This window comes from Myotis davidii, unplaced genomic scaffold (genome assembly GCF_000327345.1).
Source record: "Myotis davidii unplaced genomic scaffold, ASM32734v1 scaffold132, whole genome shotgun sequence".
Lineage (NCBI taxonomy): Eukaryota > Metazoa > Chordata > Mammalia > Chiroptera > Vespertilionidae > Myotis > Myotis davidii.
Genome location: NW_006285258.1, coordinates 3694633 through 3717387, shown reverse-complemented (window position 1 = coordinate 3717387; position 22755 = coordinate 3694633). Strand labels below are relative to the sequence as shown.

At 37.9% G+C, this 22755-nt stretch overlaps 1 protein-coding gene across 3 annotated transcripts in view; it reads right to left on the bottom strand.

Moving 5' to 3' along the window:
• Positions 1 to 263: 263 nt before the first annotated feature.
• The window catches only part of SECISBP2L (SECIS binding protein 2-like), a 53544-nt gene continuing 31052 nt past the window's right edge, over positions 264 to 22755 (bottom strand). For 2 of the 3 annotated variants that reach the window (XM_015558949.1, XM_015558950.1), the window contains 7 exons: positions 20450 to 20619; positions 19512 to 19644; positions 17578 to 17740; positions 15132 to 15352; positions 14048 to 14202; positions 9197 to 9416; positions 264 to 1405 (listed from right to left, as the gene is read on the bottom strand). In XM_015558949.1, the coding sequence (XP_015414435.1) occupies positions 723 to 1405; positions 9197 to 9416; positions 14048 to 14202; positions 15132 to 15352; positions 17578 to 17740; positions 19512 to 19644; positions 20450 to 20619 (1745 nt within the window). In that variant the 3' untranslated portion in view covers positions 264 to 722. The remainder of the gene's footprint in view (positions 1406 to 9196; positions 9417 to 14047; positions 14203 to 15131; positions 15353 to 17577; positions 17741 to 19511; positions 19645 to 20449; positions 20620 to 22755) is intronic. The other variant, XM_006756027.2, reaches the window with a different exon arrangement.

Below are 22755 nucleotides of genomic sequence, written 5' to 3'. Positions count from 1 at the left end.
TGAGGTAAGCAGCAAATCTGAGACAGAACCTGGAAGGTCCTATCATGGGTAACTTTTCACAATTAAATACAACATCTATCATCTTCCTATATGAGGCCAACTCTAATCGTGCCAACCCACATACTGGAGGCTGTGTTAGCCCATCCCAACTTCGACCGGTTATTATGATAAGTGACTTCTGAAACGAGCATTTGTGGACCAAAAAAAGTTGCATCAATTCTTAACACAAAACACTTTGGGAACTAACTTATGCTCAGCTTCTGTTTTTTTAAGTTTTCTAATTCTCCTGTCTTTTTTGAAGAAGCCCAAATATTTTGGCCAGACAGGTTAGAGTGAAAGAAGGGTAGTCTTGAAGCAAACATTGATAACTGCTCCTATCCTTAAAATCTTGATCTTTAACTTTCCAAATGACTCTCAATAAATATTTTAAATTTATTTTCTTCAAAACTTGTTCTTGTTCTTTTTTAAATCATTATTTTCTATAACAAAATAAGCTGAAACAATTCTGAATTTCCCACAGTTCTTAGAAAGACACTTAGATGCTAATTAAAAGCTAAGCTATAGATCATAACAAAACAAGTAAAAGACAGCTACAAAAATATTTCTGTCAGGAATTAAATACATATATTAAATATTGGACAGTGCAAAATGTTGAGATGAAGCATAAAAGATAATGGCTGTAACCCTTACACGGTTGGAGAGAGAAGCGGACATTTCCTGAGTTAGATGTCTGGGGGTGTATAATTGGAATCGGAGTGCTCGTTGTTCAGAGAGCTGCAGTTGCTGGGCTTCTGCTGCTCCGAGCTTGCTTGGTGGTCAGTAGTCCAGGCCTCACTGTCCATCCCTGGCTCCAGCACCTCGGGCACCTCTGCTTCCTCTTCCCCACTTTGCTCTGCATTGTCTTCCTCAGAACCATGAAGGGTTTTCCCAAGCTGAAGAGTTTCCATTGTTCTCTGGGTCTCCGAGACCCAAGACTCAATTCTACTATTGAGCTGTACTTCTACCGATATGGGTTCATGGGTATAATCCTCCTCCTCCTCCTCTTCTTCATCCTCCTCTTCTTCAAGCATGCCAGGTACAAGAGTGCTGGTGGTGCTGGTGATGGAGGAATTCAAAATATCCCGGCAACTACCATCCAGAGAGCCGGTCTCGGTACTCTGCTGCGAGGCCCATTCCAGGTCATCCGGCTTCCCTTCCTCTTTCTCACTCACTGCTGACTTCCCAGGGTTTGCAGCTGAGGTAGTACTGCCTGTGGCCACTAAAGATGGCTGCTTACCAACAGGGGCTGTGTCAAATGGAAGTTTACTGGATTTTTCAGATGTGCTGTGTCTACAGGAAACCTCTCTCTCATTTTCTGATGTTTCCAGTCCATCTGAAGTTTCCACCATGTTTCTCCAATTTGTTTCTGCAAATATCAAACAGATTTTTTAAAAATCAAAAGAATGTTTCAGAATTATGCAACCCATAAATGAGGGAAGAACAAACTACAGAAATTTACTGGCTCACTACCTGATTGGAAAATGAAAAACTTAGATTGTTCTAGTACTAGTTTAAATGTTATAAAGAGAAAACAATTCTCAAAAATGTGCATTTAAGATAAAAAACAAGGAGGTAAAAATAAGTATATTAATGCTTGAGAATGCAAAAGATCTTATACCAACAGGATCTCACTGATGCTCATATATAATATTCATGTATTCATGAAAATCAATAAATTGCCCAACTTTTTTTTGGCCTTGAGGTGTACTAGGCTCAAGAATCCACAAGTCATAGATGGTAGAGCCAAGATGTCCAGTAGAAATAGTTCTAAGTTGACTGGTTTTACCATGCTCCCTTAGCAAGTTACCTAAGAGCTGTCTTTTGGCCTATAATGGGACTAGGGTTTCCATTTATACGCAAAGAAGCCACCCATGTATTTCTAACATGTGTGAAAATCTGTTTTATAATATAATGGCTTGGCTTACCAAGTGACTTTGAGAACCAAATAAAAAGCATTATTATGTCTAATACAGTGGTGATAAATCTAGATTATTTTTAATGATGTCAGCTTGGAGCTAAAAATATACTAGGAATCAGAAGATAAAAGGACAGCTCTCCTACCTCTTTATTTTCTTTTATTTCCCAGTTTATATTTTTTTATTTTATCTTTTTATTATTGAAGTATAACTGATATATAACATATTAGTTTCAGGTGTACAACATTACAATTTGATGTTTATATAGACTGTAAAATGATCACAATAAGTCTAGTTAACGTCCATCACCGTAAATACTTAAAAAAAATTTTTCTTGTGATGAGGGCTTATAAAATCTCTCTTAGCAACTTTCAAATATGCAATACAGTATTATTAACTATAGTCACCATGCTTTAAATTATATCCCCATAACTTATTTTATACCTGGAAGTCTGTGTGTGTGGACCACCTTTATACATTTTGCCAACCCTCAACCCACTTCTCTGGCAATCCCCAATCTGTTCTCTGTATCTATGAGCTTGGTGTTTGTATTTATTTTTTTAGATTCCACATATAAGTCAGAGCATAGAGTATTTATCTTTTTCCATCTGACTTATTTCACTTAGTATTATGCCCTCAAGGCCCATCCATGTTGTTGCCAATAGCAAGCTTTCATTCTTATATATGGCTGAATATTCCATTGTATAAATATACCACATCTCCTTTAGTCATTCATCCAATGATGGGCATTTAGGTTGTTTCCTTATCTTGGCTATGTAAGTAACGCTGCAATGAACATGGGGTTGCATGTATCTTTTTGAGTTAATGTTTTCATTTTCTTTGGATAATTACCCCAGAAGTGAAATTGCTGGCTATGACAGTTCTATCTTTAATATTTTGAAGAACCTCCATACTGTTCTCCATAGTCGCTTTACCAATTTACATTTCCACAAAGAGTACATAAGGGTTCCCTTTGCTCTACATCCTCCCTTACTTCTTTTTTTTTTTTTTTTGTTTTTTTTTTTTTTTTTTTTTTTTGGTCTTTTTGAGAACAGCATTCTAACAAGTGTGAAGTGATCTCTCACTGTGGTTTTGATTTGCATTTTCCTGATGATTAGAGATGTTGAGCATCTTTTCATGCGCTTGCTGACCACTTGTATAGCTTCTTTAGAAAAATATCTATTCAGCTCCTCTACCCATTTTTTCATTGGATTGTGGTAGGTTTTTTTTTTTTTTTACTATTGAGTTGTATGAGTTCTTGATATTTTAAAAATATTAATCCCTTATTAGACATATGATTTGCAAGTATTTTCTCCCATTCAGAAGGTGGTTGGTTTCCTTTGTTCTGTCTGCAGATTTTTAGTTTGATGTAGTTCCACTTATTTTTGTGGGTTTCTTAAAAATAAAAATCCCCTTCTATCTGCATTATAGCTGCTATACATTTTAAAGGTATAACAATCAAGCTATAATGATAAAGCAAGACTGTTTATCCTATATAATAAAAGCCTAATATGCTGAGTGTCCGACGGTTTGACTGTTCCACCATTTGACCAGTCGCTATGACATGCACTGACCACCAGGGGGCAGATGCTCCAACTGGTAGGTTATCTTGCTGCTGGGATTCGACTGATCGGGACTGGGTGAGAAGGGCCGGACAGGCCCGGGAGCCCTCCTGTGGTCCCTTCCCGGCCCCTATTGTGCACCAGTGGGGTCCCTCGGCCTGGCCTGTGTCCTCTTGCAATCCAAGATCCCTCAGGGTATGTTGGAGAGCTGGTTTCAGCCTGATCCTTGCAGGCAAGGCTGAGGAACCCCACAAGGGCATGAATTCGTGCACCGGGCCTCTAGTATTAATATATTCAACTTGATTGTCACCTATCAACTGTATAATATAGACCATACTTTCAGTACTTGAAATCAGGGTACATGGTTTGGAACATCCTTTTCTGTAGCTCCTTCAAAGTATAAAACAGGTCCTTTCCACTCTCACTCCTACCTCATGAAAAACAACTCCTCCTTCTCTTCTTATAGTCTCATTCTCAGTTAGTAACATTATCTTTTTCATGGTCTCAAAGCAGAAAAATCTTATGGTAATCCTTCATCCTATCTTTCTCCCTTATGACATGCCTTTATTCCACTGAATTCTTAACTGTACCATGTCACTTCTAACTCAAAAACTACTCAACTTGGTCACTACTGCCTCAGCTTACGCCTTCTTCACCTAGCTGTACATCTGTAATATCTTCCCAATTGGTTTTGTGAATTGGTCACATCAATGTTTAATGGGCCTTCTATTATCCTGGTAATCCAAACTCCTTAGCTTGCTGTAGCCAAGCCCTTCATGTGTGACCCTTATCTATCTTTCTGGTCCCATTCATTCTAACCCCCAGCCATGCATTCCACCCTCAGGATCACACTGATTTTTCACTGCTCCCAGAAGTCATTCTCTATTTACAATTCCTTGCTTTGCATAAACTGTTCTTTCTGTATGAGATGTGTTTTCTCCTTTACCTTTCAGAGTCCTCCTCCCTCCTCCTTGATAACCATCTAAAATGTCAGATCCTTTGTGAAGCCTTTCCTGACTCTCCTAAGAAAGACAGTCAGTTATAACCTGAACTCCAACAATACTTTTTGCATATATAGTTCAAAGCACTTGTTTTGTGCTTGCTGTTTACCCCTCCCTCCCTTCTCATTCCCACTCCTGCTCATCTCTGTGTGTCCCTATGGTTGGCATATAGTAAGTGCTGAGGGGGGATAACCCTATGAAATAAAAACTTTCATGTATACATTATGCAAAAACAAACTTTAAAAAGGCGTAACATTGTTTTTAAAAAAATACATTTCATTGATTTTTCACAGAGAGGAAGGGAGAGGGATAGAGAGCCAGAAACATCGACAAGAGAGAAGCATCCATCAGCTGCCTCCTGCACACCCAACACTGGGGATGTGCTCGCAACCAAGGTACATGCCCTTGACCGGAATCGAACCCGGGACCCTTCAGTCCCCAGGCCAACGCTCTATCCAGTGATCCAAACCGGCCAAGGCAAGGCATAACATTTTTTAAAACTTCAGTTGCATATTTACATTTCCTTCCAACAATTTTTTTCTGCTTCAAAAGTACTACAAGAATTCACTTGGGGTCTTGGAAAAGTCCTATCTCCCCCATGACATTGAGTCAAGGAATAGGGAAAAGGAAAGAGGTCAGTAGATGGAGCAGAGCTGACCTCTCTGAAGACTTAGTCTTGGGCATTCACCTACTAAGTAGGTGAGCTGAAAGCCACCTTTGAAAAGCAAAGGGAGATAGATCTGGAAGCAGAGACAAGGAACTCTGCAATTAGCCATCAGGTACCTTGTCACAATGATCAAAGAGCTATTGAGGTCACATATCCACAGGGCCTCCCTAGGCTCTCTCCCATTTTAAAGTAATAGGTGAAGGTTGATCAATAACTGATGAGCATACAAACACATGAACACAACAGGGGAAACACAGCAGGTGTAAAAGTGCTGTCAGAAGAGATCTGATTGGAGGATGGTGGTGGGGGAGCGAAGGAGTGCTGAATGCAGGCAATCTAAAGCCAGAACAGAACAGACAGGCATCCTCTTTTGAAGAAGCAAGTTAAAGGAAGGATCAAAGATCCCAACAAACCTGGAAATAGTACTGACCCAACTCTACCCTGCTTAAAAACTGTTTATTTTAGCAGAACTTATTCAATAAAGCTCTTCTTTGCCTTTTAACCCCTTCTATGCTTTTCTGTTTCTGTTTATTGGTTCTTTGTGAAATTATCTTTTTAAACACTTTCAAGTCAGTAGTGGGTGTGTCAGAGGATAAAGTGTGTGTATTTATCCCTTCAGTCAGCACACACAAGGAAGCTGTCTTATATAGTTTTTTTTATAGTAGAGGAACAAACAAATGAATTCAAGAGCCTACAGAGGAAGAGGTGGTGGCAGAGGATGAGCAAGAAACTCAGGAGGGATGGACTACACATTGAGGTTGTCCTCCCGCATAACTGCTTGCTGAACACTTACTGTTTGGTCCTACTGAGAATTCATTCAACAGGCAGGACATATACATCACAGTGGTTAATAGTACAGGTTCCAGAACCAGACTTACTTTAACAAGTTATTTACCTCTCTTCGTCTTAGCTTCCTCATCTATAAATTGCAATGCAGCCCTAGGCAGTGTGGCTCAGTTGGTTGGAGCATTGTCCTACACCAAAAGGTGGCAGGTCCAATACCTAGTCAGGGCACATACCCAGGTTTTGGGTTCAATCCCTGGTCAGAGTGTATGCAGGAGGCAGTGGATTGATGTTTCTTTCACCTTGATATTTCTGTTTCTCTCTATATATACTTTTCCTTCCTCTCTCTTAAAAATAAAATAAAAATAAAAAATTCCAGGACAGTATTTCTTATCTCACAGGGTTGTTCAGAGGATTAAATACCGTAATGAATGGAAAGTGCTGACAAAATGCCTAGCATATAGTGAGAATTCAGTAAGTGAGTTATTATTTATCAACTGCCCATTATGTACCAACTCCCCATTCTAAAAAAAACTTACAGCTTAGTTGGGATTTATGTCTGAAACTATTTGTTTCATGTAAGTACGATAGAATTGACACTCAGCTCAGGTGGAAGAAAAACATAAGCATAAGGAACATCAGGAAAATAAGGGGTGCACAAAGGACACTAAGACTGGACTATCACAGAAGTCTTTCTATTCTACCCAGTGATTAGCATCCTTTCCCATATTTGTTTTTACTTTAAACCATGGAAATCAAAAGAAAACATTTTAGAAATATTGCACCAGGATAACATGGAAGAGTCTGTTTTCTACTCAACAGTCATTAGCCATTCTGGTTAACATAACTAAATTTGAGATGTACTTGAACCCATTCCCAGGGGATGAGTTAAAATAGTTTTTATACCATCAGTTATCCCATTCCCCTTTGCCAAATATTCTCTTGTCCAAGTCTCCCTTTCATGCAGCTAAAAGTAATCACATGATCAGCTCTAGCCAAATAAAACAAAAGGGGAAGTCTTCTGAAAATCTTTCTTCGCTGATGAACCTCCTGCTTTTGACTACAGCTATGATGCCTAGAGCCACAGCAGCTATTTTTAAACAAGAGATGATAAGCATAAGAGGAAGCCACAGACTGAGAATTAAAGAACAGAAGGAGGACAGTGATGACACTGTGAAATATCAAATACCCTAACTTCTTAGGCCACATTAGTGGGTTTTGTGTTTGTTGCTGATGTTTCCGAAACAGAGAGAATACTTTATGCTTTGCTCTCAAAGTTGTTATGATTACTTTCACTTAACTTTAACCAGTTAACTGCTATGTGTCCAAAACAGAAACCATCCCCACATGCCACAATATTTTGAATTTAATTTAAAAAGTCAATTTGCAGTGAATATTATAAAAATAAATATATTACTCACAATTTGGGTGCTCTTGAATATTTTCAGTTGAAAATTCTCACAAAAAACGATTTTAAAGCATTATAGATGTCTATGGCGTACAAAGGGGTAAGGCTCTAAATCTATTCTTGGGATTCAACCATTAGTTCACAGAATTTTCACTTGGAATGGAATTTTATAGATGATCAGATAAAACCCTCCTCATTTTACTGAAAATAAATCTCTAAGGCCTAGAAATCAATCAATTGTGCCTAAATCCCCCACGCAGAGAGTAAAAAAGCCAAAGTTTCCATCATTAAACACCTTAAATTATGCACCCAAATGAAGATTACTGTTGTTTGCCCAGACCCACAGCTTTATGAATTTATCTTGCAGTTTGCCTTTGAGATCTGGCGTATCACTATATGGTGACCTCATTTTAACTGTTGGCATTTTATCTTCTTTATTTTTAATTAATATCACTCCAGCCAAAGAAATACATCTACCTCTATACCAGTACCAACCATCCTTGACCAAAAGTTTCTTAAAGGCCCACAATCTTGATATATTGTCTTCAGTCTGTAATGCTGTCAAAAGTATTCCAAACATTTAACTATAATAACAGACAGACCAGGAAAAAGTGTGAGAAGAAAGGAAGAAAACCACTCAGTTTTCTACTTGTTAAATTTTAGGTGGCAACTGCCTATTTGGTAAATTTTCAGATAAACAGATTAAAAGAGAAAAGAGAAATGACAAAAAGCCAAGTTGAAGGAGATGGCTATACTATTTAAAAAAAAAAGAATAGGTGAAAAAAGTCAGAAACTAGATCAAGAAAGTAGAAAATGTAAGTGTTCAAAATGTGATAGAACTGAGTATTACAGTCCAAAGGCAAGGAAACTACTAAGATGTAGAGTACAGTAAATAACATGACTTTAAACATCACACATAAATATTTTTTAGTCTCTATATCTTTTTTACTGTAATAAGATTTAACTCAAAACAAATGCCATTTGGCTAGGTTTTATAACATTAGACTGAATAGTTAGTATTCCGGTCTCTTGTTTACTTAGTAAATATAACATTTTAATAAATGAGCATAAAGTAATAGAATAACACATCCCAGAATTTACTAAGTTATAGGTCACAAGTAAGGTGCATTTTGCTTTTAAGATCCTTTTAGTATTTTTCTTTTTTAAGACTATGGAAAATGACTAAATTTCAGGGTCTCATGGAAAGCATCAGCCCCAAATTGTCTCCAAATTTTTAAATTTATATTTATTGATTTCAGAGAGGAAAGAAGAGGGAGAGAGATAGAAACATCAGTGATCAGAAAGAATCATTGATCAGCTGCCACCTACATGCGCCCTAATGGGGACTGAGCCCACAACTCAGGCAGGTGCCCTGACTGGGATCTGAACTGTGAACTCCTGGTTCATAGTTTGACACTCCACCACACCAGCAGGGCAATCTCCTAGTTTTTAATGACTGTGTTTACTGTGATTTTTTTAAACCAAAATTTGAATAATCACGAAGATAAAAACAAAGATAGCATGGAAAGTCATTTTCCAATTATCTTAATCAAAAAATAATTTCAAAATTTAAGTCATGTTAAGCTAGTCAGAGAAAGGTAAGTATCACATGATCTCACTCATATGTGGAATGAACAAAATAGATCCAGAGACACAGAAGCATGGACTGCGGAATCTCAGAGGGAAGGTGGGTGGAGGGGGTGTGGGGTAGAGGAGGTCAATTGGGGGGGGGGGGGGAGGAGACATCTGTAATACTTTCAACAATAAAGGATAAATTAAAAAAAATTTTAAGTCATTTTTAATGATATGCAACAACTTACCATATTCCTTTTCATTTACTTCAGAGATGGGCTCAGAAATAACACTGCAGAAGGAAATGGCGCTTGCTGCTGAGGGATTCCGGGAATGCCCCATGTGGTGTGGCACCTTCTTCACGTTCTTTAATGCTTCCTCCGCCTGCTCTTGCTCCATTGCTGCAACCATATCCTTATAGGCTTTCCTGGCTTCCTCGGTGAGTTCTACTAACTTATTAAACAGGCCCTAAAAAGAAAGAGATTTTGACTAGTCCATTTTTTTTGTTAGACTTTCTACTCCTATTACTAACAATAAATCTCCACTGTTTCAAAGTCAGATCCACTTTCAATCAGTATGCCAACCAGAGGGCTTTAAAAAATACTTTGTAACTTACATATATTGTTTATTTAATTGTCACAAGACTGAGGAAATTTCCTGATGCAATACTAGTCACTACATGTGATATATTAAAAGTTCTTGTAGAGTTTATCAATCAACAACTGCACACTTTAGCATTTGGCACTATAGTGGGTACAAAGACCACTGGAACACCACTCTGCTCTCAAGAAACCTTCCATGTGGCTAGAAGGAGAAAACAGAAGACAGCTATGATTCAAGGCAAAATATTATAACTGCCTTAATATGTACAAAGTGTTCTGGCCTTTGGAGAAAATATCAAATCTAACTGCTGGGCATCAGTGAAAAATTCACAAAGTAATGATGTGTGATATAAGCCTTGAAAAATATGCCTAGGTAAAATTTTGAGAGATGGAGAGAGTGCATTCTTACTCATGCAGGTAAAATCTAATCTAATAAAAAAGAAACATGCAAATTGACCGCACCTCCACTATGCCCCAAGCCATGCCCACCAGCCAATCAGAGTGACTATATGCAAATAAACCCAACCAAGATGGCGGCCAGCAGCCATGGAGCTGGAGCAAGCAGGAGACTTGGTTGCCCCGGCAATGGAGGAAGCCAAGCTTCTCACCTGCCCTGGCTGGCTGTGGCCTCCGCTCAAGGCAACAAAGTTTCAATTATAGAAGATAAATAAATTCCAGATACCTGCCTCCAGCCAGCCTCTGGCCAGCCTGCAAACAGCCATCAGCCCTCACCCAGGATGGCCACACCCTCATGGGGTGAGGTTCCCCGCTGGGGGTCTTGGCCAGCCTGCAAACAGCCCTCAGCTCCTCACCCAGACTGGCAAGGCACCCCAGTAGGACCCCCTACCCTGAAGGGGTGTGGCCAGCTTACAAATGGCCCTCAGCCCCTCATCCAGGCTGGCAAGGCACCCCAGTGGGGGGCCCCATCCTGATCCAGGACACTCTTCAGGGCAAACCAGCTGGCCCCCACCCATGCACCAGGCCTCTATCCTAGATAATAAAAGGGTATTATATATGCAAATTGACCCTAACAGCAGAACGACTGGGAATGACTGGTCACTATGACACACACTGACCACCAGGGGGCAGACGCTCAATGCAAGAGCTGCCCCCTGGTGGTCAGTGCACTCCCACAGGGGGAGCTCTGCTCAGCCACAAGCCAGGCTGACGGCTGCCAGTACAGCGATGGTGGTGGGAGCCTCTCCCGCCTCCTCAGCAGTGCTACGGATGTCTGACTGCAGCTTAGGCCTGCTCTCTGCTGACAAGTGGACATCCCCCAAGGGTTCCCAGGCTGCCAGAGGGATGTCTGACTGCCAGCTTAGCCCTGGTCCCCCTGGGGAGTGGGCCTAAGCCAGCAGGTGGTCATCCACTGAGGGGTCCCAGACTGCGAGAGGGCACAGGCCAGGCTGAGGAACCCCCCCACCTGCCTAGTGCACAAATTTTTGTGCACCGGACCTCTAGTAATGAATAAAGATACATAGAAAGGTACAAGGAATGGCCCAGCCGGCTCAGTGGCTGAGCGTCAACTTGTGAACCAGGAGGTCACTGTTCAATTCCCATCAGGGTCCATGCATATTTAAGAAAAAAAAGAAACCATTAAAAAAAAAAAAGAAAAGTGCAAGAAATGGCCCTGGCCAGAGTAGCTCAGTTGGTTGGAGTGTTGTCCTGTACACCAAATGGTGGTATGTTCGATTCTTGGTCAGGGCATATACCCAGGTTGTGAGTCAGGGTATGTATAGGAAGCAACCGATCAATGTTTCTCTCTTACTCTAAGATATAGATATAGATATAGATATAGAATGTGGAGCTAAATAACCAGAAATTCTCCTGTCAGTGAAACAGAAAAGAACATGAATGGAATTAATAATTAGAGTGAAACAGTAGGTGACAGAGCATGCTCCTGTTAAAAAAAAAATGGCAAAACTCACATAAGCATTAAAGTTGTACTACTTCAATAATCATGAAGTCCAATAATGTCCAAAAGAAAAATGAAGTTTCCACAGCTACCAGAAAGACAATTACTTTTAGTAGTTCTTACATCATAATTCAGTAAGTTTCTACTCTGTTTAATGTCTTGATTTAGTATCACAAGACACCCCCCAACACAGCATAATTTTTTTCTTCTAAGTTATTATCATTTAAGTATAATCCATAACAAAATGAAAGAAAGCATAGCAAAAGCATCATATTGTTATGAAATAATATATCTTTGCAAATTAAACGTGTGAAAGATAAACATAAGTAGCATGCTTCACCCAGCTGATGTTTAAACTGTTTAAAGTAGCAGGTACAATAAACGCTGTTGCTGTGTTGATTTTTTTTTTTTTTTTAAGACAAGAAGAGACCAGATCATGGAAAGTGTTTTTTGTACTTGTTTTGTTTTTTGTTTGGGGTTTTTAAAAAAAAATTTTTAAACAAAATTTTTATTGATTTCAGAGAGGAAGGGAGAGGGAGAGATAGAAACATCAATGATGAGAGAGAATCATTGATAGGCTGCCTCCTGCATGTCCCCTACTGGGGATTGAGCCTGTAACCTGGGCATGCGCCCTTGACCAGAATTGAACCCAGGACCCTTCAGTCTGTAGCAGGGATGGGCAAACTTTTTGACTCGAGGACCACAATGGGTTCTTAAACTGGACCGGAGGGCCGGAACAAAAGCATGGATGGAGTGTTTGTGTGAACTAATATACATTCAAAGTAAACATCATTACATAAAAGGGTACGGTTTTTTTTTTTCCAATAGTTTTATTCATTTCAAACGGGCCGTAGTTTGCCCACGGCTGGGCTACAGGCTGATGCTCCATCCACTGAGACAAACCAGTGAGGGCTATATTGATTTTTTAAGAGGGTGGGTGCTAATTACTAATAATATGAAAAATATATTCAGGGTTTATTTATTCTATAAAAGGAGGGAGGATGTATTACTAAAAACAGCCCCTATGTGTTACATGTAACAGACTTCATAGATATTTGTTTGCAATGTTTAACAAATCATGCATTTAAATGAAGCCACCTAAAAGAAAATAGGCACATGGATATGTGATTTTGAGATTAACACTGGTTTTTAAATATAAATAAAACATAAACATTGTTGGGAATAAAAGAAAATAAAATTAAAAAGTAAAATTAAAAAGAAAAGCTATCAGGGAATAAAGGCCTTGAATGTCAGTGTAAGGACATGAAGCTTAATTCAAAGGTTAGTTTTATCAGATGGTAAGAATAACTTCAGTGTGCTACATTACTGTGACTGGATACACCGGATAATATATCAATATTTCCTTTATCTCCATATTAAAGTTGTCTTGGTTTAAACAATAAGTCACCTACCTCAAAACAGCTGATGGCAAGTAAACCAATGTACAAACAAAACTGGCAAGCATTTTTGTAATATAAAACCATACAAATAACCTAATATATATAATTCAGTAATAAGCCAATATAATTAGAAATAAACATGTAAACTTTTCCTGACCTTGATCCCAGTATGTTTTTATCAGGTGGCTTTATATATGACCCTTTTTTTCCATTTATTACCTAAATGTTCACATATCACTTAACATAGCAGGCAGATATACTTTACCACACAATTTTTAAACAAGCATTTATTGCCTACTCATGCTCAGGTAATGTGAAAGGTGCCAGGGATACCTAGACAAGAAGCCTGCTTCAAGGAATTCACAGTTAAGGGGGGAAAAACACATATACTAGAGCAAGGCAGTGTGATATCTGTAACTGAGAAAAGCAAGGGCTACTGTGGGAGCACAAATATTAATTATATAATCAGAGAGTAGGTGGGTAGACAGGTGACAGGAGAGAAACAGAATGAATGGGTAAATGGAGGTATGCAAACATGGTGACTGGATAGGAAAGGATAGACATTTAAATATATAGATAGGAAGAGGGAAAATGGTCCATTGGTGGTGTCGCAAAATACTTTAGAATCATTCTTAAAACATTGTATATTAATAAGCATTACTCTAAATAGACTTTATGTTCTCAGCTCTGATGGGTTAAGCTTTGTATTAGCTGACTTCGAGAGGAAGATGAAGGTATCAGAGATAAGAATTATTCTGACAACTGGTTTAGAAATTTCTTTTTCTAAAGTAACATCCTCTCCAATTAAAGGATTCTTTTCTCTCTACTCTGAGTAGCAGCACAAAATATACCCAACATATATATTGAAGAAAATTATTTTACATAGTATAATATTGGATAATTTTTACCCAGCAGTTAAATAAATGATCAAGTATTACATAGTTGAACCCAGAAGAAAAAAAACACTGTGGCAGAAATAGGAGCTAAAAATCTTTTCAAAAAATGCTGTAGGATTAACTTATGTAAGGGTTTCAACACTAAAAAAGGAAATGTAATACTCAAGAATGTTCCACTCATTCTTGGAGAGTTATCATCTCCCTTCTCCAAATGCTTAAACATAACAATGGCATGTGTCAACTGGGGCAGGCGGAGTGAAAGAGGGTGTGTCTTCCAGAGTCTTACCTCAGCACCAAAGTAGTTGAAGATTCCCACTACACTAACAGGAACCAGCTTGTTCACACAGCGTCCCAGAGCTTTTCTCCCAAGGGCAAACACAAAAGGAATTTCCTGTTCCCGTGCCATGGCTATGACATTATAGAGCGCCTCATCCAGGCCACCTGAGAAAGTCAACACATCCAGAGGTTTTAGATTAATTATTTTAGAAATAGCTATTTGTGCACCCAACATTAAAGCATAAAACACAACAGCAAAGAACTCTATGAAGCCTGTGGCACTTATGCTATTCCACACATTCTCCCTATTTGAATTTGTACTATTTATGGATATATGTACATATTTTCTTTCTCCCTAATTAAATTCCAAATTCCCTAGTACCCATAGGAATCAGCATATCAGGAGTCAAATTTCAATACAATAAACATCTGTTTAAAAGAAATTAACTAAAATTGTTAATAGTGTTTGATTCTTTTATTTAATCCCTCAGCTCAAATAGCAACTTATCAGATGTAATATTAAATGTTACTGTTTTTATTGGAATTTGTCCCCTATGCAGAACATGCCTGATACTGCTACTTGATGCATCTGTTTAGTCCAATCACCCAAAGTGGCTACTTCATGAAAATAGTACAAATAAGGGTACATGACATAGTACAGAATACTTGTGTGCCGGCTCACCCAAGAACCTCTGTATTAACTGCTGGTTTCTAAGGGGCAAATCTCCATCATAAGCAAGACAAAAGGGCCATCAATGAAAGGTAAGGTAAAAAGGTAAAAAAGTAGAGTATAGTTGCAGTGGTAAAGAAATGTACTCTTACTAGTCCCCATTCTGATTACAACAGAGGGCACACTTGGTTGGCCCAAAGTAAAGCCTTCACTAGTACTCCATAGATGGGGATTTCCTTTACAATCCAATCTCAATTTTATTACTTAATTTTAGGTACTGAAAGATATTTTCTTTCCTCCCATTCAATATATGCTTTATAACTAACCTCTGCTAAGTCATATGACTTCCACTTTAAAATTCACTGTACATCCTACAATTATATTAAATAAGTATCAAAATACTTCAAAAGTAAAATGTTCATACCTTTTGACTGGATTTTTTCACAGTTTGGAGAAATTATAACACACTTGATCTTGTTTAACTTCATATGTTTGGTAACTTCCCTCAGACCCATAACCAGCCGTCTCCTTGCTTTGGCTCTTACAGGATCTTTTTGATAGATGCGTTCCTGGAAACTGACAAGCTCTTGAAGAAGAAGAGTCACACATTCATCAATCTCTTTACAAAGAACCTGATTACAATACCTATAAAGGAAACCAAAAATAAGTAAGTTTGTCCTCATTTATTTTTCTGTAACTATAAAATTACTTTAGGAAAGAAATAGATCAAGCAAGAAGTTTTCATAAAAAAATTAAAATTTTTAAAATATCTTATCCCTCAGTCAATTAGAAAAACAGAAGAGTTTTCCTGAATTACAAGAGATTGGCTTTTACTTAAAGGATAGATCAACCTCAAGGAGGTACTATCCAAATTCCCAATTATTAAATTCCTAAGGATAGAAATAAAATGTTAGCCTGCTAATTAGATTAAAAAAAAAGAAATATAATGTTTGTGGTAAGGAGATAGAAGGTTATTTCATTCCAATGAATATTAAAGATGTTTCTAGTAAGTAGGAAAGAAATATAACTGCAGATGCTTAATGAATGCCCTAATACCAATAATTCATCCTCTACTCTTGGATAAGTCACAATATCTAGGCATTGTTTTCCCTTAACCATAAAATTACAGAGTTAACTAAGATGACTTCAATGGTCCTTCTAACTCCAAAAAACTATGGCTATGGAGGATAACTCAGTAATTACATTCAAACCAAAACATATCAGGCAAAGCAACTGAATGAGGTTCTTTGTAGTATATATGGTAACAATACAAGATAATAATAATCCTATATAATAAAAGGCTAATATGCAAATTGACCAAACAGTGGAATGACGGTCATTATGACACACACTGACCACCAGGAGGCAGATGCTCAATGCAGGAGCTGTCCCCTGGTGGTCAGTGTGCTCCCACAGGGGGAGTGCCACTCAGCAGAAGCCAGGCTCACAGAGCAATGGTGGCAGGAGCCTCTCCCGCCTCTGCAGCAGCACTAAGTATGTCCGACTGCCAGCTTAGGCCCACAGGGAGCAGGCCTAAGCTGTCAGTTGGACATCCCCCAAGGGCTCCCGGACTGTGAGAGGGCACAGGCTGACTGAGGGGACCCCCCACCCCCGAATGCATGAATTTCATGCACCTGGCCTTTAGTAGTAGTAGTAGTAGTAATAATAATAATAATAATGATAATGATGATGGAAATAAGTGTGAGGCCACTATAGTACTTAATTTTAGGAATTATTTCCTCTTAATATACTCTACTTTTCAAGTTCTAATCCCTAATCTTTTTCATAAGCAAAGTTCTACTTCTAATTACATTATAGAGTGGAAAAATCTACGCCTGCCCTTTTTCAGTAAAAAAAAAAAAAAGAAAGAAAAAAGTTCTGCTTTGGGAATTTTTTTTATGTTTATGTAAAAAAATGTTTAAATAAGTACAAGTATGGCATTCTTCAGAAGGGAAGATAAAACTGGATAGACTGAGGAAAGATCAACTATCTTAAAGTATGCAAAATTAAAGAACAGAACATCAAAAATGCAATTTTCTTCATTCTGCTTTTCTTTAAGCTGTTTATTTTGTATGTATACAGCGTTTTATGTTCCGAGAGTTTCCTTTGCTTCACATTTGTTATTGAACATTAAATTAACTCCCCAAATCTAGGCAAGAAGTACTCGCTCAAAAGAATAGTATAAAGAAAAGGAACAAACAAACCAATGTGGTTTGGATTCACACAGATTTTACTTTCACCCTGGGCCTTGTTCATTGTCATTTTTAAAGGTAAAATTAATTCATCTGCACAAATGCAAAAAATTAATTCATCTACCGGCTGCCTCCTGAATGCCCCATTTTAGAATGTTAAAATTCTAAAATCCTTCATAGCTGTAACTGCTAGTTCAAGGTTATTCACAAATGGCCAATTTAAAACTTAGAAATATTTGCTCAAAATTAAATAGCTTTATGTAATAGGTTCACATAATGTAACAGGGTCTTAGAATCTTGGGATTAATTGGTTAGAGAGGGTTTTTTTGAAGGGTCAATAATATAAATTAAAAAACACAAGCACTCGGAGTGGGAAACCTTATAGTACACAGCATTTTATATATACGATGTAACAGACCAAATTCCCAGGATATAAACACTATCTGATATAAAAAGAATATATTTACAGCCAATTCACTTTCACATGAACACTGATAGCTAATGGAAGGCAAATGCTTTAAATATAACAAAACCAGCTTTTAAATCTGAAACAACTTAAAGATCTTTAGTGCTTTATCTGCTCAACCCACCAAGTAATAATGACAATACCATATTCAGAACTACAATCAAGGTACATAAACTATTCAAACTCAGTAATTTACTGAGACTAAAACTTACTCTCTAAATCTTTTGCTGTGGATTTTGGTTATTGTTGAAGACGCCATTGGACTGCCTATCCCAGAACTAGCTGGAGAGCCTTGTGACACAGGTGTCATACAGTATGGAGAGTTCTGACTTGCTGGAGAGAGTGAAGTATCACTGGGCATGCTCAGTCCAGTATCTGCAGAGATGTGGGGTGAGAATAAAGAATTTAGAAACTTCAAATGCTGAAAATTCAGCTCTATATTAAAATCAATACAATCAATGCAATTTAGAATGGCAGTTGTCTTTTGCATCACTTCCAAATTCCAGAAGCTAACAAGTTGGACACTGTTCATATCACAAATAAACATTTCTCATACATACAAAAATGAAGTCTTCCTACTATCTCTCAAAATATACTACCCTCCCCCCCCCACCCCACAAAAAAAAGAAAAAAATTCAAGCATGGCCCACAGGTCTCCTCAGAAGAGATGAGAGAAGACCAAATGACCTAAAACATGTAAAGGTATTAACTTCTATACCAGAAGATCATATTACTCATGTCCTTCATCTCTATTTTCCTTCCCATTTCTTGGAAATCATTTTAAAAACTGTATACAAAGTCCCATCACTGCTGCCAATGATGATTCTACTTCACTCATTCTCTCCACACCACTCCTAATTCTTGGGCACCACCCTAGATTCTCTCTCATTTGGTCTTTGTGTCTGTGCTCAGGCAGCCACATTTTTATTTATTTTTTAAAATATTTTTTTACTGATTTTTAGAGAGAAAGGGAGAGAGAGAAACATCCATATGAAATAGAAACATCTACCGGCTGCCTTGTGCATGCCCCCTAACTGGGATTGAGCCCACAACCTGGGCAAATGCCCTGACCAGGAATTGAACCGACAACCTTTTGGTGCACGGGATGACATTCAATCAACTGTCCAGAACAGGCAGCCGCATTTTTAGATGTCATCTAACTCAAATGCCTCCTTAGATTACTGCTTCTTTCCTAAACACCTAAACTCAGGAAATGAGTTAGTATTTGTATATTCATCCATTAATTAGCAATTATACATATAGTTTCTTATCTCCATATACAATAAGCAAGACCAGTCCACTATATATCTTTATTACATTTCCTGACCTTCTTCTCATCCTCACCCTAGTTACTAAAGTATACATGATAGGTATTTAATATGGGATAAATGTACCTAAATACAAAGGCAAGGATACTTGAGAGTAAAGGGAAATCATAACCAAGTATGTCCTAACTAAATAATCCTTAGAAGTAAATTCATTTTCCTAAACACAATGGAACACTGCTACTTAATTTATAAATAAATTAGATTTAAATTTGGTGAAAAATATTGAGGAATAAATATATACCAGCAGAAAAAGGGACCTTGCCAGGTCTCTCTTAAAATCTTTCTTCCACAGTAGTGTAATTTTAGAAGGAATCTAGAGATTTGCCAAGGTCCCAACTGGAATCATATGCACTGGCTACTGAATGGACTAAATCTTAGTGACCAACTGGACTGTGTATTATGACAGGCTGTGCATTCTCTACTCATTGTGGCATATGCATTAATTCATGACAGCAAGAAAGAGAATTAAAAAAAAAACAATTCACTTAAAAATAGTCCTATGAAGAAAGAGAGCCAACAATGTTCTAGATATAAAAGACAAAATGAAAAGAACTAGAGGACACAATGGCGAGATCATAATTATGAAGAGTTTACAATAAACTCAGGATTTATGTCTCAAAAATGCCAAAGACCTGCCATATACTACTCCCCTTCTTTTAACTTTCTCCCTATAGAAGCATCTTCAAAAGAAACCACTCTCAAAAATAAATTTAGATAAAATATAAAGGAAAATAATACGGTAATTAGTGATGGCTTACCTATCAATTAAAATGCTCTAAACCAATCCATGAGAAGACAGGGGAAAGGGGTGATCTTACCTTCCTGGGAAACAATCTCCTGTGGCAAATCATCAATAAAATCTAAGTGCATTTCTATTGGTTCCTCAGATCCCAAAAGATTGTGGTCCACAGTTAAACGGCCCTTCTTTTCCTCTCTTTCTTTCAAAATAACCTAAAAGTCATTACCAGTCTTTCATTACTGATCACTCTTTAAGAATGTACTGAATATAAAATCTTCACCATTACAAAGGTACAGTAGTTTACTTAAACATGGACATGAGGATTTTTGGTTTAGTTGGCTACATAAAACTGACTGACAAGAAGGAAAATGTAGTTTCAGGTACCATAGCTGAAGGAGGGTCTAGATCCAAAATAAAGGGAGGAAACTGTGCTCGGTACTATATATCTATACTACAACTACCTAACCACACCTACTTCAGTCTTTAAACCCTGGGTGGCAGCACCTAGCATTACCCTGAAAATGGATAAAATTAAAAGTTTGGAAACCAGGTCATAAAGTTACAACAGATTTACATTTTGCAGTTTTCAATTATTTGGATATGGATTATCTCCTCCTAGTATCAACACTGAGTCAAATAGAGCAGTGCTATTATTTAACACTTATAAAGAAGATGAGGTAAGGTTTGCCTAAAACTACATGATACCACTTAAGTAAGTATTAGACTCCAGAACTTCTAATTCCTCGGGTCCAATGTTTTAGGATGCTAAATGTTTAACTTTAAAAAAAATCTTGGAGAAAGAATTCTCTCTTCAGGGCCCTGTTCAATACAGACAGATAGCCATGATGCTATGCTGATGATATATTCCCAACCTCCAATTAACTAGTCATCATCTTTATGATGATGCCTATCAACATTTCTTAATAATCTGTTGGCTAAAATGCCACACTACTGATTGGAAAACAGATGTAAATTCTTATTTATCCTCTAAAATAAACATCTCAGATTTTGTTTTACCTTTTTAAGTGCTGTGGGCCGTTTTAGTTTTACAATTTCCTTCTCTTTTCCTTTTTTTGCTTTAGAGGAAGTAATGTCCAAAGAATTAAAGGATGTCAAACAGGGCTGACTTTTGGTTAAAGGTTTTCTGTTAGTAGAATCTTTAGTGTGAAAAGAAGCTGCAGTGACCACTAAAAACAAACAAGAACATTAGTTTTACTACTACAGCCAACTCCACATAGTTTGAAATTTTCTAATGGTAAATCTACAAAAACAAGAACATCCTCTTCTTGTGGAAAAACAGACATCAAATTGTCAGAGCAGCACATAGCCATGTAGCATCGCTCAGATACAGCTTTTATCCATTTTTTCAACCTCTATAAGATGAAGACAAAGCAGGTGCAGACAACTAATTAGGCAAATCTAAAGTAGGGATATTTAAGTTATTAGTTCTACTCTACTTCAGCAACCCTCAAGCATGTCAATTTCTGCAACTGGTCTCCAAACAGAATCATTCTATCTCTGACATTTCAGAACTCTGCACCTTCCCTTATTCTCACTAAATCTGTGTCATATATGCGAGTCACACTTACATGTAGTCTAGCCCTCATTTCAGTCCGTCAGTAAAGAATGATCTCCCTCCCCCAGCTGCATTCTCAGTACTATTCAACAATTCTTTTCTGCCTGATGCCTTCATTCTCCTGTGGCTATCCCCAAATCCTTCACCAGTCTTAAACTTTAATCCCAATCCTCTCACTCTATCCGACACTTTCTTGAAACTGCTATTGTCAAGATCACATATAATCCTGCCACTACCAAATCTAATTCTCTTGAGTCTTCATTATTTTTTTGTTCCTTTCAGCATTTGGTACCACATCCTTGCCCCCCCAAATTCTAACTCTGCCTTCTGTAACTTAACACTCTCCTATTTTCTTATTCTTTCTTAAACCTGTTCTCTGGTTCTTTTTCCTTTTGTCCTTTAAATCTGAGCATTCCAATAGCTTTATCCCTGAAGTTCTTTTTTACTAACTTTTCTTTCCCTGACAATCTTATGTATTTCCATTGCTACATCTCTATTTAAAACTCCCTGACTTCTAGCATTCATACATAACTGTAAGTTAAATGGGAATCACCAGAGTCTCCCCAACTAGCACTTCAAATACAACAAGCCCAGAGTCTGTTCTTCCCCACAAAATTCTTCTTTCATGATCCTTATTTTGTTAGGTTTCATTACAGCCCTTACCATCACCAAAATCCTTGAAGCCAGAGAGTTTGCAGTCATTTTGACATGCTTCTGTATTTCATCAGTAAAAAACAAACTAACCTATCAATTCCTTACAAGCCTTTCAAATCTCTATCATCATCTACCTTTTTTTGGATTTTCCCAGAAAATTGATTTCTTTGTAATCAACACTTCCCAATGTAAACACTAGGAACAGATTAGAGGTTAACCTCTACCTACCGGTGAAGACTCCTACTCCCCCTTCAAAGTCTAGTCCAAATGCTATTATATATGAAGTCATGTAATGTAATATCCTCCCCATACCTCCCTGGGGACATAAATTTCTTTTTTAAAAGTTCATAAAACTTTGCTGGTATCTTCCTTAAGAAGCTATTTTCATTAGTTATTTGTGTATGTCTTTCTCCTTGATTAGAATATAAACATCTTTCCACTGATGTATCTTTCCATAGCTGTATCCAGAGCACTGCTAAAAGCTCAGTTCCATTCCCTATAGTCCTTTACTCTTAGTGAAATGTTACTGACACTCTCCCCATCTCAACAAAATGCAACTCTAAAGCTTAGTATGCATTCAATATTATTTTTACTAACTAGAGGCCTGGTATACGAAAATAGTGCACTTGGGGGGCAGTCCCTCAGCCTGGCCTGCGCCCTCTCGCAGTCTGGGAGTCCTCAGGGGATGTCCAGCTGACGGCTTAGGCCTGCTTCCCACCTAAGGGGAGCAGGCCTAAGCTGGCTGGCCACCGCCACTGCACTCGCCAGCTGTGAGTCCGGCTTCTGGCTGAGCGGTGCTCCCCCTGTGGGAGTGCACTGAACATCAGGGGGCAGCTCTTGCCATGAGCATCTGCCCGGGTGGTCAGTTTGTGTGTAGTGACCAATTTTTCTTCCATTTAGTTGATTTCCATTTTAGCCTTTCATAATATAGAATTGCATTGACTCAATACTCGACTTTAATGTGCCATGAAGATTCTTTCGTTTTTTTTCATAGAGTTTTACTGATTTCAGAGAGGAAGGGAGAGGGAGATTATTAAAGATCAATGATGACAGAGAATCACGGATTGGTCGCCTCCTGCCTGCCCCCTACTGG